Source organism: Nomia melanderi, chromosome 10, assembly GCF_051020985.1.
Source record: "Nomia melanderi isolate GNS246 chromosome 10, iyNomMela1, whole genome shotgun sequence".
Classification (NCBI taxonomy): Eukaryota; Metazoa; Arthropoda; class Insecta; order Hymenoptera; family Halictidae; genus Nomia; species Nomia melanderi.
In genome coordinates this window covers 14,625,268-14,645,789 of record NC_135008.1, presented here as the reverse complement: position 1 = coordinate 14,645,789, position 20,522 = coordinate 14,625,268, and the positions used below count along the sequence as shown (strand labels likewise).

At 33.1% G+C, this 20,522-nt stretch overlaps 2 protein-coding genes across 4 annotated transcripts in view; one reads left to right on the top strand and one right to left on the bottom strand.

The window, feature by feature from the left end:
- The window catches only part of oys (lysophospholipid acyltransferase 6), a 36,125-nt gene extending 16,716 nt beyond the window's left edge, over positions 1-19,409 (top strand). For 2 of the 3 annotated variants that reach the window (XM_031980599.2, XM_031980601.2), the window contains exons 2-11: positions 8,909-9,054; positions 9,784-9,861; positions 12,002-12,093; positions 13,439-13,550; positions 15,925-16,060; positions 17,211-17,358; positions 17,438-17,643; positions 17,825-18,022; positions 18,437-18,588; positions 18,734-19,409. In XM_031980599.2, coding sequence (XP_031836459.1) covers positions 8,909-9,054; positions 9,784-9,861; positions 12,002-12,093; positions 13,439-13,550; positions 15,925-16,060; positions 17,211-17,358; positions 17,438-17,643; positions 17,825-18,022; positions 18,437-18,588; positions 18,734-18,884 — 1,419 coding nt within the window. In that variant the 3' untranslated portion in view covers positions 18,885-19,409. Of the gene's footprint in view, positions 1-8,907; positions 9,055-9,144; positions 9,218-9,783; positions 9,862-12,001; positions 12,094-13,438; positions 13,551-15,924; positions 16,061-17,210; positions 17,359-17,437; positions 17,644-17,824; positions 18,023-18,436; positions 18,589-18,733 lie in introns of those variants that run through there. The other variant, XM_031980604.2, reaches the window with a different exon arrangement.
- On the bottom strand, positions 3,533-5,604 carry LOC116428666 (hymenoptaecin). Its single transcript, XM_031980605.2, has 2 exons — positions 5,417-5,604; positions 3,533-4,574 (listed from the first exon to the last, which is right to left on the bottom strand). The coding sequence occupies exons 1-2, from the start codon at positions 5,504-5,506 to the stop codon at positions 4,218-4,220; spliced, it is 447 nt and encodes a 148-aa protein (XP_031836465.1). The 5' UTR covers positions 5,507-5,604; the 3' UTR covers positions 3,533-4,217.
- Positions 19,410-20,522: the final 1,113 nt, after the last annotated feature.

Sequence of the window (20,522 nt, the reverse complement as noted above, 5' to 3'; positions counted from 1 at the left end):
GTGGAATTTAGTTTCAAAAATTTCTTATTGTGCGTACAATAAAATCAAATAATGGAGTGTATACTCGTCAAATGCAGGTCAAATGCAATTATAATATATTCTAATGAAAAACTCCAGCGAAATGAAGAAGAATTACGTGTTTGCCTAAAAAAATAGTTTATCGTTGACAGAGTTTGGACCTTTTAGAGTATTAAGATGAAGTGTATACTCGTCAAAGGCAGTTAATTGATTAATGTTAAATTAATTTACTAATTGTTATGTTACTAATTGTCAAGAATAATGCATATATCTAATAAAAAGTGTTCGGTATCCGTGTTAAATGATTTTAAATAAACCTTTATATTTAACATTCGATTTATTTAAAGTATTTCTTACACAATTGATCACGTCGTTCAAATAGACGTTTTTTTAATTACCATTGCGAATAATATAAAAGCATCCCTTGCTGCGTGATAACGCTCGCTATAATCAGTGTAAGTTTGCTCTTGATAATCAGCTAATCGTGAAAGCACCCTAATGGTAACAAAGAGAAACTGCACACGCGATTACGAGATCGATCACGCGAGTAATGTTTTCAGTGCTCGCCTTTATCACGTTTCATTGGCCATGAGCAAACGTTCCTTGCTATTAGCAGTTCTATTCGACGCTCGCCAACAAACCACAGGAATTTCCTAGTAAAAGATGTTCCACGCTAGAAGGGAATTTCTTGTAGACAATAAAATGTAGTCACCGATCACGCTACGTGATTCTTCGAACAAATTTACATCTTTTCGAGTATTCTAACATTTGATCGACGATTTTTAGAACGTTTGTATACTAAATACAAAAATGAAGCACATTTTATGTCATCATTCTTTACTCTCAAAATTAATTTTTCACAGAAAATCAAACTATCAATTTTAAAGATTTTTACAAACAAAACGCTTTACAGGCTTTTTACATACTTTATAAAGATATTTTTCTGTTTATTTTGAAAAATGAAGATTTGAGGCAAAACCTAACTTTGTGTATTTCTATGCTATATTAGCTATGTTTACTATTAGGTTTTAAAAATTCATTATAAACCGTTAAAACAGTCTGCATGAATAATCGACATTTTTAATTTTGGAAATTTTCTTTTAGATTATCTATTAGATTCATAAAAAATCTTATTCCTTTGTCAATATCGAGAACTATAAATCAATTATACCAAAAGGTGCCAGAAAGTTGACGATGATGTCAGAAAATGGTCAATACGTAATTTGATGAAAATTAATGTAATTAAAAATTTAATTTAATTACTTGCATGCAGTGAAACTTAAACTTAATACCTAGAGCAAGACTTTCCTTGATCAATTCATTATGTTCGTCCAATGCTGACAATGACAATTGTTATATATACAAGGTGTTTCTTAATTATTGCCCACAAATGATAGGACATATACAACTCATTAAACTGATTAAAAAAAATTAGTAAACATTGTTCCAAAACTTAATACTTTCCGAGATAAAAATAGGTTTTGTTTTTAAAAAAAATGTACGAGGACCGAATCAAGAACACTGAATTATTTCAAGAAGTATTAGTGATATGAACAAATGTGTGAAACAAAAGTTACAGTGTACGAATTACTACATGTCACGGTGGGAGGTAATTTGACCGTGAGGTGACCTGGTAACTCCTGCAGAGGTCACGTCACAATTCTTGAATAGAACCCCATATTTTCTATTCCATATTTTTACCATACGTTCTATACGTTCTTTTGTAATACTTAATCAATATTACAAAATCAAAACACTTAATGATTTACGTCAGATGACTACATCATGTGACGATGGGGGAAGTTTGAAAATCAATAGACTTGTCTTAAAATAACTTCAGAATGCTTTCCACCTATTAAAATACAATTATTCGCACAAACTTCGGTTCGATCGGGTCAGATTGATATTACGTAATTGAATTTTATTATAAGTATATAATTTAATTCTAATGAAAATGCGACTTGTCACCGCACAAAAATGCTTCTACTGCGTACAATGAAAATTGTGTACTAGAGGAGGCCTAAGAAATAAAGAACTTCCAGGAAGTTACGTAACCTACTCTTAAAAGCTCTTGACCTTCCGCTTCGGTTTCTAATTGTCTTCATACTTAATCATTGTATAACTGACACGGACGGTCTACATTCACGCGGGCAGAAGGAAATATAAACTGCAATCGCTTCATCGCTATAGCCTAATTGTAAATCTTGTCGCAGGCGCAGGACTATTAACGTGCATGCCATTGCAACTGTTTTTACTTATGAGGTTGATAAACAGTAGTAATTAACGTAACGGGATTGCATTGTATACAACTCTTACAAATAAAATCATGGTCTCTTAAACCGCATTCTTTAGCGGTAATAGTTCTTCGAACGACGCAACGGTAACACAGTCTTCTTATGGAGATGAACGCAGACCTCTAGCAGTTAGATTCCTTTTTGCTGCAACTAACAAGGTCTGCCATCAAACAGGTAAAAAAATTGCCGACCGCCGATCAGATGTTGAAATTTCTGTATCTGGAAATTTTAAAAATGTCAACGTACCTTGTTTATTATAAATTAATGTTAACATACCTGCTACTACCGTTACACATTTCTAACGGTCAATATTTTGTATTTTACTGAAGGAACATTAAACCAGCACCTTTTCTTGTAGTTCTATTTAACCAATTAACTGTGGAATTTAGTTGGAAAAATCTCTCACTGTGCGTGCAATAAAATCAAATAACAAATGCAAAGCAAGTGCATCTATAATGTATTCTAATGAAAAATTAAAGCAAAACGAAGAATTACACATTTATCTGAAAAAATAAATAATTTATCGTTGAAAAAATTAGTATCATTTTGTGTTTTAAAATTACGTGTATATTCGTCCAACTCGGTTAACTGATTAAAGTTGTGACGTATGGCGTAACTTTTAGGAAATTAACAAAATATTTTTTTTTCCGTTTTGTTTTATAGATTGGAAATATGTTGTATGTAATAAAATATTGTAGTTATGAAAACTGTATTTATTGAAATAAATGATTGTCTCATGAAGGTCGAGTATTTTTTCATTTTAAATATATTCACTGTTGAGACAATTTGACTCTTTAATGATATTTTACGATTTACAATGAAACGATTAGTATTTCTTTATAAACATCTGTACCTTTAATCGATAGTGAGAATACACTAAGAATATATAAATTAGAATTTGTAAAAAATGAACCTTTATATGAGATATTTTATTTCCCACTGAAAAGATATTTCTTATGTAAAATGAGGTATCTCATGTTTTGATGTCAGTGTGTTAATATGTTCCTAATATAGCATCCAAATGATTATTTACTCGTAAACTGTAAGTAAACGATATTCTCTCTTCTTCTGATTATTCGACCAGATTTGAAAAGTCTAATTTCGTATTCGGGAAGAATTCAAACTATATTACTGAAATGAATGAATAAAAAAACACAAAGAATGTAATTTTTTTAACTTTCAATTAAGATCTAGTACACCAGGAAAAGGAACAATGCAAGTTATGCTTTAAGAACTACATTTATTTAAAATAATTTAAGACATTTACAATACACTATTCTATTAATGTCGTAGCACCGTAGCATCAAATACAAATTATAATAGATTAAAATAAATGCATCAATTAATAATACATAAATAATAAGTAATACATAAGTAATAAGTAACGGCAAATGCAATAATAAGCGAGGTAATCACTATATCCTAAATGTCACGAATGACTATGAAGCATTTTTTGAACATTTTAACCCTGCTAGGATCCTCAGTTCATCTACAAATTTCAAACATCGTTCAAAAAGTGAAAGCACATAGTCTAATAATAATTTCCTCACACTATTCCCTCATTGAAAAGTATCCTTAACAAAATGAGAAGGCGACAAAATCGAAAAGAAAGGTAAACAAAATAGTACTATAAATATGAAGACGTGATCGGATAAAAGAAGACCCAATGACCGTAGCAGAGTTAAACATGGTTTCTAAAGAGTATTTGATGACATGCAGCATATTCGAAGAGTTTCCATTCAAATCCAAATATTCAAATGCAAGTTGGCAGCTGGTCGGTAACGTTCTTCTTAACTTTCTCGTCTGCTGCATCCCAGGATCGAGTTAAAGAATGTTATTATCCACTTAACGAGACATTCTCTTGCGGGCGTCTAAGTGGATCATCTGTGACTCCCGACAGGTCTACTAGTATTGATATTCCTGCTCCTCAAAGTCAGCGTCTCGCCTGAATCTCATGCCAGCGCCCAGCCCGAAAGTAGGCGAGGGTCCGCCACCTGGGCCGCGCTGAACTTGACCGAATCCTCTAATGAAACCACCATTGCGAAAAGTACGTTCTGCCTGGAGGCCAATGTGCGGTTGCGGCGGCATTCCTGGACGAATGTTCAGTCCTCCGTAGGCGTTCGCGTTTGCGTTGTCCCTTTCAAAGAATCGATGGTGGTAGTCCACATCGAGGGATGGTCGGCGATCCGGGCCACTGAGAGGTTTCGTCGCTTGGATGCTAACCGATCCTCGATCATTTTGGCGTTTAACACGGCCTACGATCTGAAAGGTAGAACCAAAAGTTAGCACCATTTACAGTTTTAAGATGACGTGTATACTCGTCAAACGTAGTTAACTGGTTGATAGAATATTAGATTTTTATTTCACATAAATTATTTAATAACAAGTACTTGAATTCTTTAAATGTGATTTGTAATTTATAGTTTTATATTTGAATTATTCTCAATTTGTACGACCAGAACGGTGAAAGTATATGAGTATGTTGCCAGATTTTGTTTTCGCTTAACACTTCAAAGGTGTACAAAAATGGAACATGGTCAATGAACATTTCAGTTTTAATAATAATATGGATAAAATATATTACTGAATAAGATTTGGTTACTTTTCATATTTTTAGTTTAAATGGTAACTTTTCTTTTTACATCAAACACAATTAACTGGTTAACTTACAGCTTCCTGATACATAAGAGAAGTAAGGCAATTAATTCCTACAGCGACTGGTTGTTTAATGTTTTAACGTTTTAGCAAATATTAGCGTTAATTTTGAAAATAAACCCAAGAGCTCTGGTTACTTCTAGTAAGAGATGCAGAGTAAAAGATACGATTGTATATTATAAATATGTACTTTTAAACGATATTAAATTAAATTAAGTTAAATTAAATTAAAATATATAATTTAACATATGATCATCGAAATATAATGTATTAATTTCACACCATGAATTAAATATTTGTTACTTTCCATCTATCTTACTCGTATGTTTAAAAATAATTCAAATTGTTAGGTATTTAAAAGTGCAAAGGAATTTGAAATTTAAATGTATATACAGTTAACAAAAAAAATAAACGAGAAACTGAAAAATTTATATAGTTTGCATACTTACATAAGATTCCTGTTGTTCTTCATGTTCAACTTGAGCAGCAGCGTATGCAACTGCACACAGGACGACCAATGCAAGGCTGACGAATTTCATGTTGATTGCGTTTGTTGGTTTTCTTCGAACTGTTGAGTAGAAGACTTCTAATGCACTCGAGTCGAGCTGAATGAAGTGTGTGCCATATTCAGCTAGTGTTCAAGCTTATATACAAATTTCCATCGATGAGTTCCTTCTTTGTTTCCTTTGTGACATTTCCGACGGGGGATCACCGCTGGTTTCTTAATCTCTTTTGCTTCTTCTCCGATATTGCGGGGAACTCCGCACTTCGGGTCACCACAGATCATTGTACGCGACTCTATCACGTACGCACACGATTTCCTTAAAGTTTAGACTCGTTTGCGGTTCATTTAGGGTAGCTTAAATAAAATTTGAAACTTTTGTTTAATAGAAATAAAATGGTCTGATCTAATTGAAGATTCAATTATTTTTAATTCACGTCATTCTGAATAAACATATGTTACTGCTATTGCTAGATTTCTTCAATTATATCACTTATAGAGTCTCTTTTTCACGCGGTACACTAGAACACTATTTACGATTGTTTTGTATACGATCTGAATCTAATGACACTGAGTAAAATTTACTTTGCTTTTCTGTAATGTCATTATCATTATCTTCTTAATTATTTATTTATATTAAAGTGGTCGCATTAACAATAGAGTCGTACGCGACCTACACGTCTACCACTTCTGTAATATACAATTATGTACTGTAAATTACATATTTAATTAACATATTTTATTATTTTTTTTTTTTGTTAACACGATAACCGCCAGGATGGTGACCGATGACCGGAACTTCCAAATGACTTAAAAATAATTATAATTCGTAAGATAACTAAACGTCAAATAAAAATGTTCAATAGCGTAAACAACTAGATAACAGCGTAACATAAGAATTGTGGTAGCAATTTTAGCGTTAAGCTATGTCAAATAAATATGTATTCCTAAAATCTATACCAGTTTTCCTTTCCAACATTTCATTTCTTTTTGTATCAATAGATTTTATTTACGCGATTTTCATTCACGTAAATCGAATCACCATTGAACAGATACTCTGCGTAAATAGAGGGACATGTGTATGGCTGTAACATGAATATATCTTTACGCAATTGTTTGTAATTTCTTCCTTTAACCAGATAACTGCGTTTGACGAGTATACATGTACACAAGCTTGAAATGGTACTAATTCTTTCAACGATGAATTCTTTTTTCAGATAAACACGTCATTCTTCTTTGTTTTGCTTTGAATTTTCATTAAAATATACCCTAGGTACATTCGTAGTACATTCGTCCTGCGTTTGACGAGTACACATTTCAGTTTTTTATTTTATTGCATGCGAAACAAGAGATTTTTGAAACTTAATTCCACACTTAACAAGTTAAATGATTCACAAGGAAGTTCATCATGTCTCAGTTCTGCAAATAGTGCTGAAAGAGGGGACTCTGTAAAGTAGGTACTTATCGCTGGCAGAATATTTGCACCTTGAGAAAGAAGGTATCGGTTTATTCAACGAATATTGCGTACATGAACATTGGAGAACAATGGCGTCGATAATACACATACTCTTTTTTATACAGGTCTTCACTGTTCTCCGAACGCTCGTTGCTTCGTTCTTTGCGAACCTTGGGGATTCCCTTGATAGATGGATTCCCCAGAATTTTGGTCTATCCCAATCATAGTCTTCATGCGTTCAGTTCAATCAAGAAACGTCACACTCGTGTGATAATTGTTATGCGTGCAGATGCAGATAGTAATTAATCATATCAGCGTCACTGTGATGTGTCTCTGTCACTAGTGTAAATTAATCTCGTTCTTCCCCGCGAATATGATTTCCCCGGAAGAATTGAGTAATTCTCGGTAAAAGGTCAGCAGAACGTCTCGGATTTCTGCATGATTTGCAATTCGACCGCTGAAATCTAAACAAACAATGTACGCTACGTACGTTGACTTTGCTTAAGGAGATTTTATCGTCTAGACACTCTCCTCTTGAGTAATCATTTTAATTTCTTCTGAGCAATTGAGCGGAAGCACATAGTTGTCTCGTTGGGAAGTTCGTTTTTCGGTGACTTTTAACATTAAAACTACCGAACAGTTAACTTACCGTTACTGTAATTAGCGTAATTGTGCGGAATATGCAGTATTAATAATAAGCAGAACAAAAGAGCCGTTTGTAAATGGACAAAAATAATAACTAATGTCCTACAACAAATCTCTTTGAAACGGATAGTAAAAAGTTACTTTAAATTTCAATTGTACTACAATGTGCGGTCACAAATAGTATCGTTCGAGTACTAAAAAAGCATAAATTAGCCTAGGGAGGATTATTTACATTTTTCAATTACAAACTGTAACTTTAAAATCGCGATTTCTAAAGAAAGAGTCTTTAACACTAAACTACCGAGCAGTTAACTTGACTTTTTGAAATTTCTCTGTAGAAATTCTAAGATTGCATCTATTGAGATTTAAATTTATTTACAGTTCAGTTTGCGTATTGTTGAATCAGTTTCTTTAATCATTTCTCAGAGAAACATCTGTTATCTTTTTAATAATTGCGAAAAGAAGACACCAGGAATGGGTCATTTTGACCTGTCTGGTAGCTTTAGTATTAAATTACGAGTACACTTAGCTCTCAATTTATACGGTATTCGAAATGCACGATTTCGGTTTAATACGGTTGAAGAAGAGCGGTAAAACTTCCATTTACACGGCACTTGTACTTCACTTTAAAACGGTCAGGTTTTGTTTTGTTAATTACATATGCAATCTTGTTGGATTAATGAATTTTTATTTAGAAATATCTATATAACTTTTTATTTAACAAAATAATAAATAATAATGTTTCATATGGATTTGTTAAATTTATTACATTGCATTTCTTTTCAATGTAAATTGTGGATTCGAATTGCTCGATTTTAATCTACTGTGTAAATCAAGGGTTAAGTGTACTTTGAAAAATGATAAAGCTAGAAATTCAGAATTCTATGTGTCCGCTTATTCATATTTCAAAAGCATACAATAAAATATTTATGCAATTTTTGTGTATGTGAACAAAGTTATTAAATATCCAGTGTAATTTATCACTTACTTTATTTCATTTTGCCACAGGAAAATTTCGGGTAGGAATGCATGAACAAACGTATTAATACTTTTGTCAGCAATACATAATTGTACTTTTCATTATAACACAAGTTAAAATTATATTATGTATTTAGCTCAAATGATAAATTCATTGTGTTCATAAATGTATTGTAATAATTTTATGAAAATAAATGCATCAATTGTAATTGTAACCCACAATCAAAAGCGTCAAGATTACAAAAAGTGAACAGTAATAGTGAAGGTGATGGTTTCGAGTCTTAGTTCGTGGAAACCGTCTGTCAAAAGCTCTCTGGTCCTGAATGAATTAACTCACGTAAGCTTCTGTTCCCGTTTTAGGTGAATTTCGTGGTGTCACAGTTCGTGGCATTCATGTTGGCTGGTATTATGAGAAAGTATCTTAACCCAACCGCAGTCACAGCAGCCACCAGACATGTATTCGCCCTCATTATCGGTCTTGGGCTTGGGTACTTCAGTTTCGGCAGGTAAATCGATTCAATGTCAAATAGACATATTACGAACTATATAAATAATTGTTAATTACTCGAGAAAATGAATCTATTCGTGAATATTAGATGTTCAAGCTTTCCCGTACCTCGACGTTGAAAGGCGAGGGACTTTATTTTTACCCAAATGACAAATAATTCTGTATGTAATTAATCTATCTTTTATTTACAAAATTAAGTTCTTTCAAATCAATAACATTTGTAAATTATTAAGTTGGTTCACATGCTCAGTAACTAGATGTATAGTGTGTTAACGCTAGAACTACTAGACGAGTCACACTCAACCATTTTGCATTTTTTCATTTACAAATATTAAGAAGATACGTGTGCGTTTTGAAAATGATTAAATGAATTGATTTAGTAATATGGGAATTTAAATATTACTGAATTCAGATCTCAATAAATGCACTCTTATCACTCGTAAAAAAAACGCAAAACGGTTAACCCTTAACAATTCAACTGATTTTGTAATCGAACAGCAACTCGACGCCATTTTCATAATATCCCTGGCGAAAATTAAACAATATTATGTTATAAAATTCTTTAAATTTTTTATTTCCTTTGGACGATATTTGCATGCACAGCAAATAACTTTAGAATAATTTTCTTCGAATTTATTTACTAAAATATTTGATACTATAAACGGTGCTGTAGTGGAACCTACAGGGTGAAAATTTGATTTCTTTAAAAGCAATTGTATATTTTCAGGCAGACGATACATATTGCAGGTCTCCCGGCATTATGTTATGTAATAATGCGCACAATAAATCCACGTAATATACAAAGGCAAGTTATTAATAATTTTTCAAGTATTAAATTACATTATGATTATTTTCGTTTAATTATTTTCTAATTTACATAAAGAATTAATAACATCACAGAATAAATCAAATTTATAAATAGATTGATTGAATGAAGATCTTTCAAACATTCAAAAATAGTTGCTTAATAAATGTAAAAAGCAGAAAATATAACATTTTTAAAATACTTTGGTATAAATAAAATTCTAAAGTTTAACATATTCATTACTAATGTGATCGACTGGTCATATGGGTAATGATAGTGAGATACCAAGTGGATCTACTGGTTACAACCATTTTTTGTTTGATTGATGGATCTTATCATTTTGTCTTTTCAATATTTTGTTCATTGTTCAATTGTTTAATGTTTTGTTTCTTTTTATTTGGTTATGTAATTTTCACACAGCATTGTAAAATTGTAGTAAAAGAAATCGTTAAAATTAATGAAATACGGATAACAAAAAAGATGTTTGTAAACTTCTTTTTATGACTATGAAATGCCGATACAACGATTTGTTTTGTTTCTTTATAAAAATATACACAATATCTTTCTTTACGAGAAAATACCGTCGACTAATGCGTATCCGAATTTATCACATTTCATTTTATGTAACACGTAAATTGAACTTACATAAACTTAACTACACCATTCGAAAGTTTTATAGTTATGTAACTCGATATACAACACCGTCCATAAGTATTTGACCATCATTTCGATTTACTGAAAATATAGGTGCAAAATATGTTTGAAGTAAAATTTTTCAGTGTACCTTCTATACAATCTATCATTGTCTTTGCTTTATATGTGCATATAAAACTAGTAATTAATGATACCGATAACACTTAACGTTAATGGAATCAATAACTAAAAAAGGACCATATATTGCAAATTTTTCGAAAGGTATTTCACGTGGAATAAGAATTTGAGAATTGTCAAGAACAATTAATTATTTACCCACTTTCGTATTTGTAGTTAATAAATTACTTTATTATTCGATTATGTTTCAAATTTTTTAATTGTTACAATCAATAATAAATTGTTCTTACTTCTTCCTTTAATTTATGAAATGTGACGTAGGCTTTTCTTCTAGATGTCGATTTAATTAACATAATTAAATGCAGATTGAGAAAAATTGAATAACAGCTGGACTGGCGAATGTATGAAAATATGATTCCAAGTAATTTTAAACAGTGTCTATTTACAATTGATGATGATTCTACAAACAGTTATAGATTTATTTATAAAGTGTTTGAAACGAGATTGAACAAAAAATATCAAAAAATTTACTCCTGGATTACCTCAAATCATTCATTCATGCATTTGAGAGAATAAAATATTTAATAATTTTTATTTAATATTGGTTATACTTCCAGTGTTTAATGCAATATAACATTTCCATACGACGATTATATAAATTGTTTTACGCCTCATTGTGTTTATGAATATTTACATTACAAACGAGGACATAAATCTTTTGATCCGATTTCACCAGATGGTCAAATACTTATAGTACTGCATATATTTGTTCATTTGGAATATCTTTTGAGTTCTTAATTAACCCCATAAACAAGTGAAAGAGATAAACTAACATAATTAAGTTAAACTTATGTTTCTTAAAATTGATCTACATTCCAATATAATGAACCCCTTGCCCTATGGTTATTTTCCCGATTGGATCCCAATTCCCAAACATTGGATATATATTAAAAGTTATTAATGGTACATGAATACTTTCTACAACTAGTAATTTACAAGTATTCATTTATAGTATTAGAGTGCTGAATATTATCAAGGCGTAAAATTGTATGTCTCACTGTCACGTTATCAGTAGACAAATACAATGTAAAGACAATTCTGAAATATTTTTTATTGTGCGTCATTTGGTCACAACACGAACCGAGATATACGTTACATTAAAAGATATTCGCGATTCGTGTCGAAAGTTACACAATCATATAATGAAACACTGAACAAGAAATTGGAACGCAACTTCAAATAAATTACATACAATTTATGAGAATGACAAGAGTGATGTAATATCTTATCCAATTCTAGGTACTCCATGACCAGTGATCGTTCTTTGAACTTGCTCGAAATGAACTCTAATTCTAATAACACGTTTCAGGGGTGTACTAACAGCCGCGCTGTTCTATTTGTCTTGTGTGCATTACCATCGGATGATGTACAATTATGGCTCGTACACTCTTGATGTCACTGGTAAGTATTTATACATACACGTACACATACACGTGCACTACATCCGGATGATCGTCACGCGAGAATTCAATTTCATCTACCGCGCGAAGTATCAAGTGACGACGGTCAGACATTTGATCTAGCCGGCGATTTGCTACTACAATTAGAAATGTAAACACTCGATATGCGAAACCGTGTTACAAGTATCTCCAATTTTTCCCCCTTTTTTACTAGTTAAAACACTATACCACAATGTTCCTCGTTAATACGTTCATTGTTCAGAACTATGAGAAAATTCGAACGTATATTTTACTTATATAGTGCATTGACTTCTTGGATAAAATAAACGGGATAAAATATCTTAATACAAAAGTGTAAATTACAAAAATAAATCATAGTATGTGCAGGTTAATAATATAAGTACGAATAATTTGAACAAATTATAATTCGTTAAGGGTCTGTAATTGATTTTTTAATGAAGAAAATGCAAATATTCATGATTTATTAAAAAAAACAGAATGTAATAGTGTTACTAATAAAGCAATTCGAGCAAAAAGCAAATATAAAATTGTTTAAAATTTCATTTTGTTCTTGGAATTTAATTGTCCGTCTTAACTGTTCAGCTGCACGCATAAAGGAAGTGTTTCGAAGTAAATGTCACTAAGTCCGATACAAGTCATTTGATTTAAAAAAAAAGCTTGATGTACCATTTTATTAAAAAAGATGAAGGGTTTGCCACTTGCCAGGACAATTTGGTGCTCATGAAATGATTAGCTTCAATATCGAATTTAATTGGGGAACAAAAAAGATGAAATTAATGTCTGCTATGATTTCGAATAAACAACTTTTAACCGTTTATTTGGTCATTCTATATTTTACTTCTCACTGTTTTATATCTTAACACGTTGAATGCCGTACAATTTCACCAAATGAGCAAAATACACGAAATGAGAAAAGATATAATATTGAATTATTGTTATTGCACGCTTATCTTGTTGAATGTCACTGCAGTAGGTAGTGTTCGTTCTAATATAGAAATGCTTTCAAATAATCACCGTTTAATTGAGTGAATTGTAGTGATTTTATTTGGTTGGGAGTCACCGGTGACCCCCCGTGGCATTCAACGTGTTAATCTTAATCTCTCATTTTGAACAAAAAAGAAATTTGTAATGAAATTTCTAATATCTTTTCAATTATAGAGGCATCTATTGCACAAGTCCTCCAGAACTGTATAGTACTCCACAGTTTCATTTCTTTTCTTCTATTAGAAAGTCCTGTCACGTGTTTACGACTTGTTTCCTCAAGTAGACAAGAGTCAACATATCCACCCCTTGGACGTTCACACGACAAATTGTATGCATTACAGGACCGCTGATGGTGATAACGCAGAAAGTAACCAGCCTCGCATACAGCATACACGACGGATTATTTGTACGTGAGGAAGAGCTCACGCCACTGCAACGTAGTCAAGCCATCAAGTGAGTTGACATTTTCTTTTTTATTGTTCGTTTGGTTCAAAATTATTAAAACGCAAACTGAACTCGAATTTCCGACTTCGCTAAAAATGAATGAAATTTAGGTTATTCATTCTTAAATAAATATGTATTAAATAAAAATAATGACGACTCCAAAAAGCCTTTGAAATCATTTTATTTGTAATGAACGTATTGTATGCGAGCCGTTTTGCTCATTTCAACTTATTTTACTTTTAATATTAAACGTTAATGAAATAAATATAAACATTCAACTACTACGACAGTACACGAAAAACGTACTTTTACGTTATTCGCATGCGCTCGTCCCCCAATTTATGTGGAGTATCTGACCCCGTGGATTCGTTTCACGCGAATGAAAATCGTGTAAATAGAGTCTGCCAGTACAAAAGAAAACAAAATATTGGAAAGAAAAGCTGGTATTTATAAGTTTTAAAAATACATACTGATCGCTTCTTTTGCCCTGTGCCTTGCTCTTACGACCAGAGGCCCTCATGCACGTTGAAACCTGTGGCGATCGTTACTAGTGATGGGTTTGAGTCTTCCAAAGTTTCATGATACAAGTTGCACTTAAACAATAACTGAAAAAGGCTTAAACCCATCGCTTGTATAGTCCGTCGGAGAGAAGACTTCGTTTGGGGACACTTCCACTAACGATGTTCGGACCGCCTCGATCTTCCACGCATGGTCGCGAGACCGATTGCGACGGAGTGAGATGTAATGATACAGAATGAAGTTGGCGACAATATGGATTTTATTTTCTATCGTTATATCTCACTTCGTCGCATTTGGTCTCGCTTCAGTGTCCTTTTACCTTCTTGACTTTTTAGCTTTTGGACAGGCGAAGTTTTTTTTCTGTCGGACTATAGTAATGTTTGCTCAGATTCCAAAATTTCGGGTCCCAGAATTGACATTTGACCGAGCAAAAAACACAGGAGGAAGCTACCACCCGTCGCAGCGAATCTGGCACTTTCGTCTGAGTGGTCAAATTCGAAGGCGTATACTTTGCCCACACGGATTTTCGGTTCTGGTATGTGATTCGCTGAGGCGCTCGCGCCAGTAATCGAGTCACGCGACAGAGAGCGCGAAGAGCTGTACCGGACTTGCAATTGGATTTCTCAGAGCGACAATCTCCGCCCCTATGACATCACAAGTGCCAGGTTCGCTGCAACGGCTGGTACTTGCTTCCAGGAATTGACTCGACCACAGCCTGATAAAGGCAGAGAATCGATATAGTGAGCGGAAGCGGGATACACATTGTCTGTCAAGCATCGGGGGTCGAGATGCGGGACTTCAAAGCGATGACGCACACTTCAAATATAAACATACAATGAAGAAAGTTTCAACTGCATTAATTTTAACCTTACCTTCTCAAATGTAGTGCCAATGAATTTCTGAGATTGTTGTGATTGAAACGAGTTCAAACACGATGGAAATCAGACTAGGTTTACCGGCTTAATGTAATTAACGAAATTAAAGGTTCATTTGCCTCAATTTGATAAAATTAGACCGATTTACATCGTGTTTGGATTCATTTTAATGAAAGGAATCTCAACACTCCATCGGTAATACGATTGAGAAGGTAAGGTTAAAATTATTGCAATTGAAATTTTCTTCATTGCATATTTATACTTGCCACGTGCGGTATCTCTTCGACCTGTGCCTGTCTCTTTTTCCCTCATTGTACTCATTTTCTGTCCCTGTCTACTGGGATCACGTTACACTGAGCTCGAGATAGCGAGTAGTAGGGGAAGAATAGGTATGATGCAGTGGGATTGAATCGAGCAGATTTCTGTGGAATTTAAGCGAGCATCACTGTATAGCGATGCTGCATCGCGATAGGTTTCAGCGTGTACGGTGGTCTTAACAGGCAGAGGCAAGGGGAATCGGTTACACGCTGTACCTTGGTTCTTCCGCGAAACATAGTAGCCGACCCTTCGCGTCCTACGAGTAATCAATGTTTCGACCCCCAAAAGAAATTTGCACTTAACAATGAACAGAAAAATTGTAATAAACAAATTCTAGTAAATTATTAATAATAATGTGTGTAAATCTAACAAGCATATACGCAAAGCGAATCGTGTGGCAACGGGTTAACTAGACATAATTGGCAAGCATACGAATTAAATTCAGTTTTTTTTATGATTTCGATCGACTGTAAAACGTTTTATTCGCGCGTTAATCTTATAAAGTGTATGAACGCAAGGTTGTAACGGGCGCGTATAGTTCGCCGCGTAATTACGCGATGCGACTTTCATTCACATTCAAGAATCGCATCGCTCGCCGCACGGTGACTCACGTTTATCACTTTACGCCATTGTAGGCTACGATAAAAGTCGTTGCGCATGATTTATTTTAGAAAGATGCCCACCACTTTGGAGTACTTTAGCTACGTCTTCCATTTTCAAGCTCTGATGGCCGGCCCGGTGATACTGTACCGCGATTACATCGATTTCATTCAGGGGCACAGCTTGGCCGGCCGGAAACCTTTGACGGTAATCACAATTGATTGCTTTCCTTCCTGCAGGATCATTTTGAGAGAGATTAAGCTAGGAAATTTTTTGTTTTGTAAAATCAGAATGGATACAAAATATTTATAAGGTATAGCGATAGCTTTGCTATAAATTATTCGTCAAATTTGATGGAAATAAGGCCAACCGAATACAAATATGTAAAGGGTAAAATAAAATGTAATTTGAATTTGGTGATATCGACATATGTTCTGTGAGCGGCCTTGTTAGAGATGAATATCTTTTATTTCACTGTTTAATACATTGTTGAACTACAATTTTACATAGAAGCTATCCCATGTTACAGGTTATTATTCCGCAATTAAATATGAAAGTGAAACAATCTAAATAAATTTCAATATATTTTATTTATACATATGAAACGAAATGAAACTTTGGATATATGTTTTATATAACTTTGAATATTTCGCTTTTACAATATTCTATATTGCCCTGCGTTTCAACAATTGAAATAGCTAATGAAAGTGCAAACACGAGTTGAGTCATGATCAGTCAATAATGTATTAATGAATATTAACACATTGCGCGTCGGCCCCGTGATAATGCGGGATTTTTTGTCTATCGTTTAATTGCTAATCCTGCATTTTAGACATGTATGACACAAATCCAAAGTAAAATTTACAAAATCGAACACCTTATTCTTTTCCATAAGTTAGAAATTTCGGTTTGATTGGTGTTTAAAAATATATCAATATAACCACCGACGCTCGCGTTTTTAGTAACTGAAATTTAGCCGGCGTACAATGTGTTAATGATTAATACGACACGAGATCCCGAACGATTCGGACGATTCACCTCTTTAATTAAATACAATTCATCGTTCGAGTTTCTCTTTTTCTTCGACTATCAGTGAAACATTTACAAAACTAGCTTCTTTAGTCTTTACATATTCTTTAGTTCTTTTTTTTATATAATTATAATAAATTCCTATGTTATCTATTAGAAAAATTAGAATGACATCTTTATAGATTCGTGAAAAGTTATTTTAATAGCGTGGATATGTAAACAGTATATTGAAATTGAAACTTCTGTTAAGATGATTTTCGTTACACCTTGCAATACACTTTTTCCAGTCTTTCATAAAAATTGGAATGACACGAATTTTGTTTTTTAGGGGTGCGATAAGAATTCCGGCCATTATAGTGAAATTGTCCTGGAACCGTCGCCGCGTTTGGTCGTAATAAAGAAATTGATCGTGAGTTTGTTGTGCGCCGCTATGTTCGTGACTTTCATTCCGAAATACCCAATCCAGAAGTTGAAAGGTTCGAACCACCGATATCTGTTCAGTATTCATGCATGCATTACATTCCATAACCAACGGACGGCTTGTTCTGTTTGCAGACGAGGACTTTCTGCACAACACGAATGTGTTCCAGAAAATGTGGTATCTGATGATCGCGACCATGCTGGTGCGATTCAAGTATTACCACGCGTGGATCTTCGCCGACGCGATTTGTAATAATTCTGGCCTCGGCTATAACGGGGTGGATGAGAAAGGACAGCACAAATGGGATTTGTATTCGAACGTGGATGTTTATGGTTTTGAGGTAGTTATTCCATGATACGGTTGCCTCTTGATATACGATGGTTGTTCGAACTAGTAAATGTGGAGATTAAAGAAAAACATGAGAATTTTGGAAGGCTATGGTGTGCTGTTCGTGTAATTTGTTTAAAGTAAACGCAAGAAACAAGTAACTGAATGTTATTATAAATTATTTGAATTTTCAGATGTCTCTGAGTCTGAGGGACAGCATTGAACACTGGAACAAAGGAACCAATAGTTGGCTTAGATTTATTGTTTATGAAAGAGTCAAACATAGTAAACTTGTGCTCACGTACGCTCTCTCTGCCTTGTGGCACGGGTTTTATCCCGGCTACTATTTGACATTTGCGAATGGAGCCTTTTTCACTGTGGTATCACGCATAGTAAGTGACAAAATAATTTATGATGCAATTACATTAACAATAGAACTCATAACTCTATTAATATAGGATTAAAGTTTGTCGTTGTCTGTGGTAATCTCATGTTATCTATCAATTCGCTTTGACACAAACGAAAGTAATATGATCCAAAAATAAATATTCAATATTGTGTATTCTTAATGCACATTTATAACGTATATAATGTATTAGCAGTCGGTATAAGATTATGCTGTATTTTGCTGATTCACGATGGAAATAAGGTTGAGTAATATTGATTTGAATACGCGAATTTATAACAAGTCATGTTCTAACATTTTGTAATTACGTCAAAAGTCGTTATGGATTACTCACATCATTTACTCGCTATATTATTATCGTTTATTATTATGAATTAATGAACTATTATTGTTAAAATAGGGGCGTCGTAATATTCGACCACATTTCTTGGGGTCCAAACGTAAACAGTTCCTCTACGATGCGCTTACGTTCATAGCAACGCGGATCTTAATGGCCTACATTACATTCAGCTTTATACTCTTGGAATTCGTACCAAGTATTCGAATGTACCTGTAAGTAACGACAGAAAAATACAATTTTCATATTAATATTTATAATTGTGTAAAGTGTAAACTGAACTGAGCTACAAATACTAGAATAATTTATAGGCTAGCAATAACTTACTGTACAATTATATCTATTACAATTTTGTTTTAGGTATTTATACCTGATTGTACATATAGGAGGTCTTGCTATAATAATCATTGCACCTCGTCTTCCGAAGGTTCCATCGCATAAGACGTTAGCCGACAAAGCGGTCAACGTTTCTCAGGAATTAACTAATGGAACTTTGCACAAATCCAAGTGAACAGCATTTTCGATGCTATCGAAAATCGGTGGTCGCAAAAGAAACATATTTTTTATAAATGTTTTAACATACACATGTACACGTATGTGTGAATATATACATACGTACAATATATTTATTGTTATAACGTGTTACTGGTACAAAGTCTATGTCGTCGAGAGTGTAAAGAGTCTAATTGCTTTATATAATGTGAGTGAGTATATCTTATATTCGAGAGTCTTGTGTATATGTTGAGCAGTTGTTCAAGCATTCAAGACACCAGTGTAATGTTGCATGTTTTTATTATTCGAACGAACACGCGATAGTCTTGTTTAATATTCTTCGCGTTCCTTTCCCCGTTTATTTTTCCCATTTGCAATGTTAAACTAAGATTGTAGTTAATAAATTGTAACACTTATGTAGGACGCGTTGCGCAAATTTTAATTCAAAGAGATATACACGCGATTTTACAGTTTTATACTTTTAGTAAGCGCAATAATACTACTATTAATTTTAAATAAATCTGAATATTTATTTATTAAAATATACCTTGTGAATTTCATTGATACCCGTAGAGGGTGCATCCAATTAGCGAACACTATGTGATGATGCATAAGAATGCTCAACACTCCGGAACTATTATGTAAGTATCGTTGTATGGTAATGACGCACATTCTTAAAGTATATATCACATTTCTAGAGATCCCAAAAATAATTTAAAAGATTTTTTATTCTGTTGTCATTTTTCTAACACCTGTTCACCAACCCTCTTTTTTTAATGAATACTAAAATATTATTTGTGTAAAAGTATATTTCTAGTGTATTATCACATTGGCAGCAAATTTCAGAAAAAAATTAAGTGAATTAAGAATAAGTTAAGTTAAACAATTCTTGAAATAAACTCAGAACTACATTTAAGTCAAGTGACACTCCTCTCACGAAGAATTATTCTGTCCATACCTACTTTTTACCTGTTTGTATCGAACACTACATAGAACTATTTACATACATAGTCTGGGACAGCCCTTTGAGTAGAGGTAGGGAGGGAACATTGTTTCCGAGTTACTAGCGCGAGGGGAGTAAGTTAGACACATCTGACTTAAGTCTAAACTTGGATAGAAAACCATTTAACATTTGATATTCTGCTTTAAACTGTTCAAAATCAATTTTTCAGTATGTGTTATATTGCCAATATATAGTAAATATATGTTTTCAATTAATTTCGATCTACACATTAATAATATTTTATATTTTATAAACAATATTTCGTATTTATACCTCATAGACATCCATCAACAAACGCGTCACATAGGTGGCTTAGAATAATAGTGATCTGACCACTATTTTTCTGTTCTCGAGAAAAAAGCTTTCGAGAAATATTTTCAGATTAATTAACTACTAATATTACAATATTACTAATAATATTAGTTATTAGTCAAATAAGTCATTATAAATATTAATAATTGTAACAGTATTCAATGAATTTAGGAACATTCCAGAAAAGATTTTTTCTCAAAAATTCAGAAGTAGGAGTTAAACTACTACTATTTTGAACCATCTTATATTAAAAAGCATCTCAGCCCAAAGTCTCCATCCCCCACACGCCTGTACACTTTCAAATAACTAAAGTGGTAAAATGAGCATTCGCTAATGGTTCTC

Excerpts from the sequence above, each read along its gene's own strand:
- LOC116428666 (XM_031980605.2), bottom strand. The coding sequence starts at position 5,506 with ATGAAATTCGTCAGCCTTGCATTGGTCGTCCTGTGTGCAGTTGCATAC. Across the intron at positions 4,575-5,416 it reads AAGAACAACAGGAATCTTAT|ATCGTAGGCCGTGTTAAACG; the intron begins GTAAGTATGCAA and ends TCTACCTTTCAG.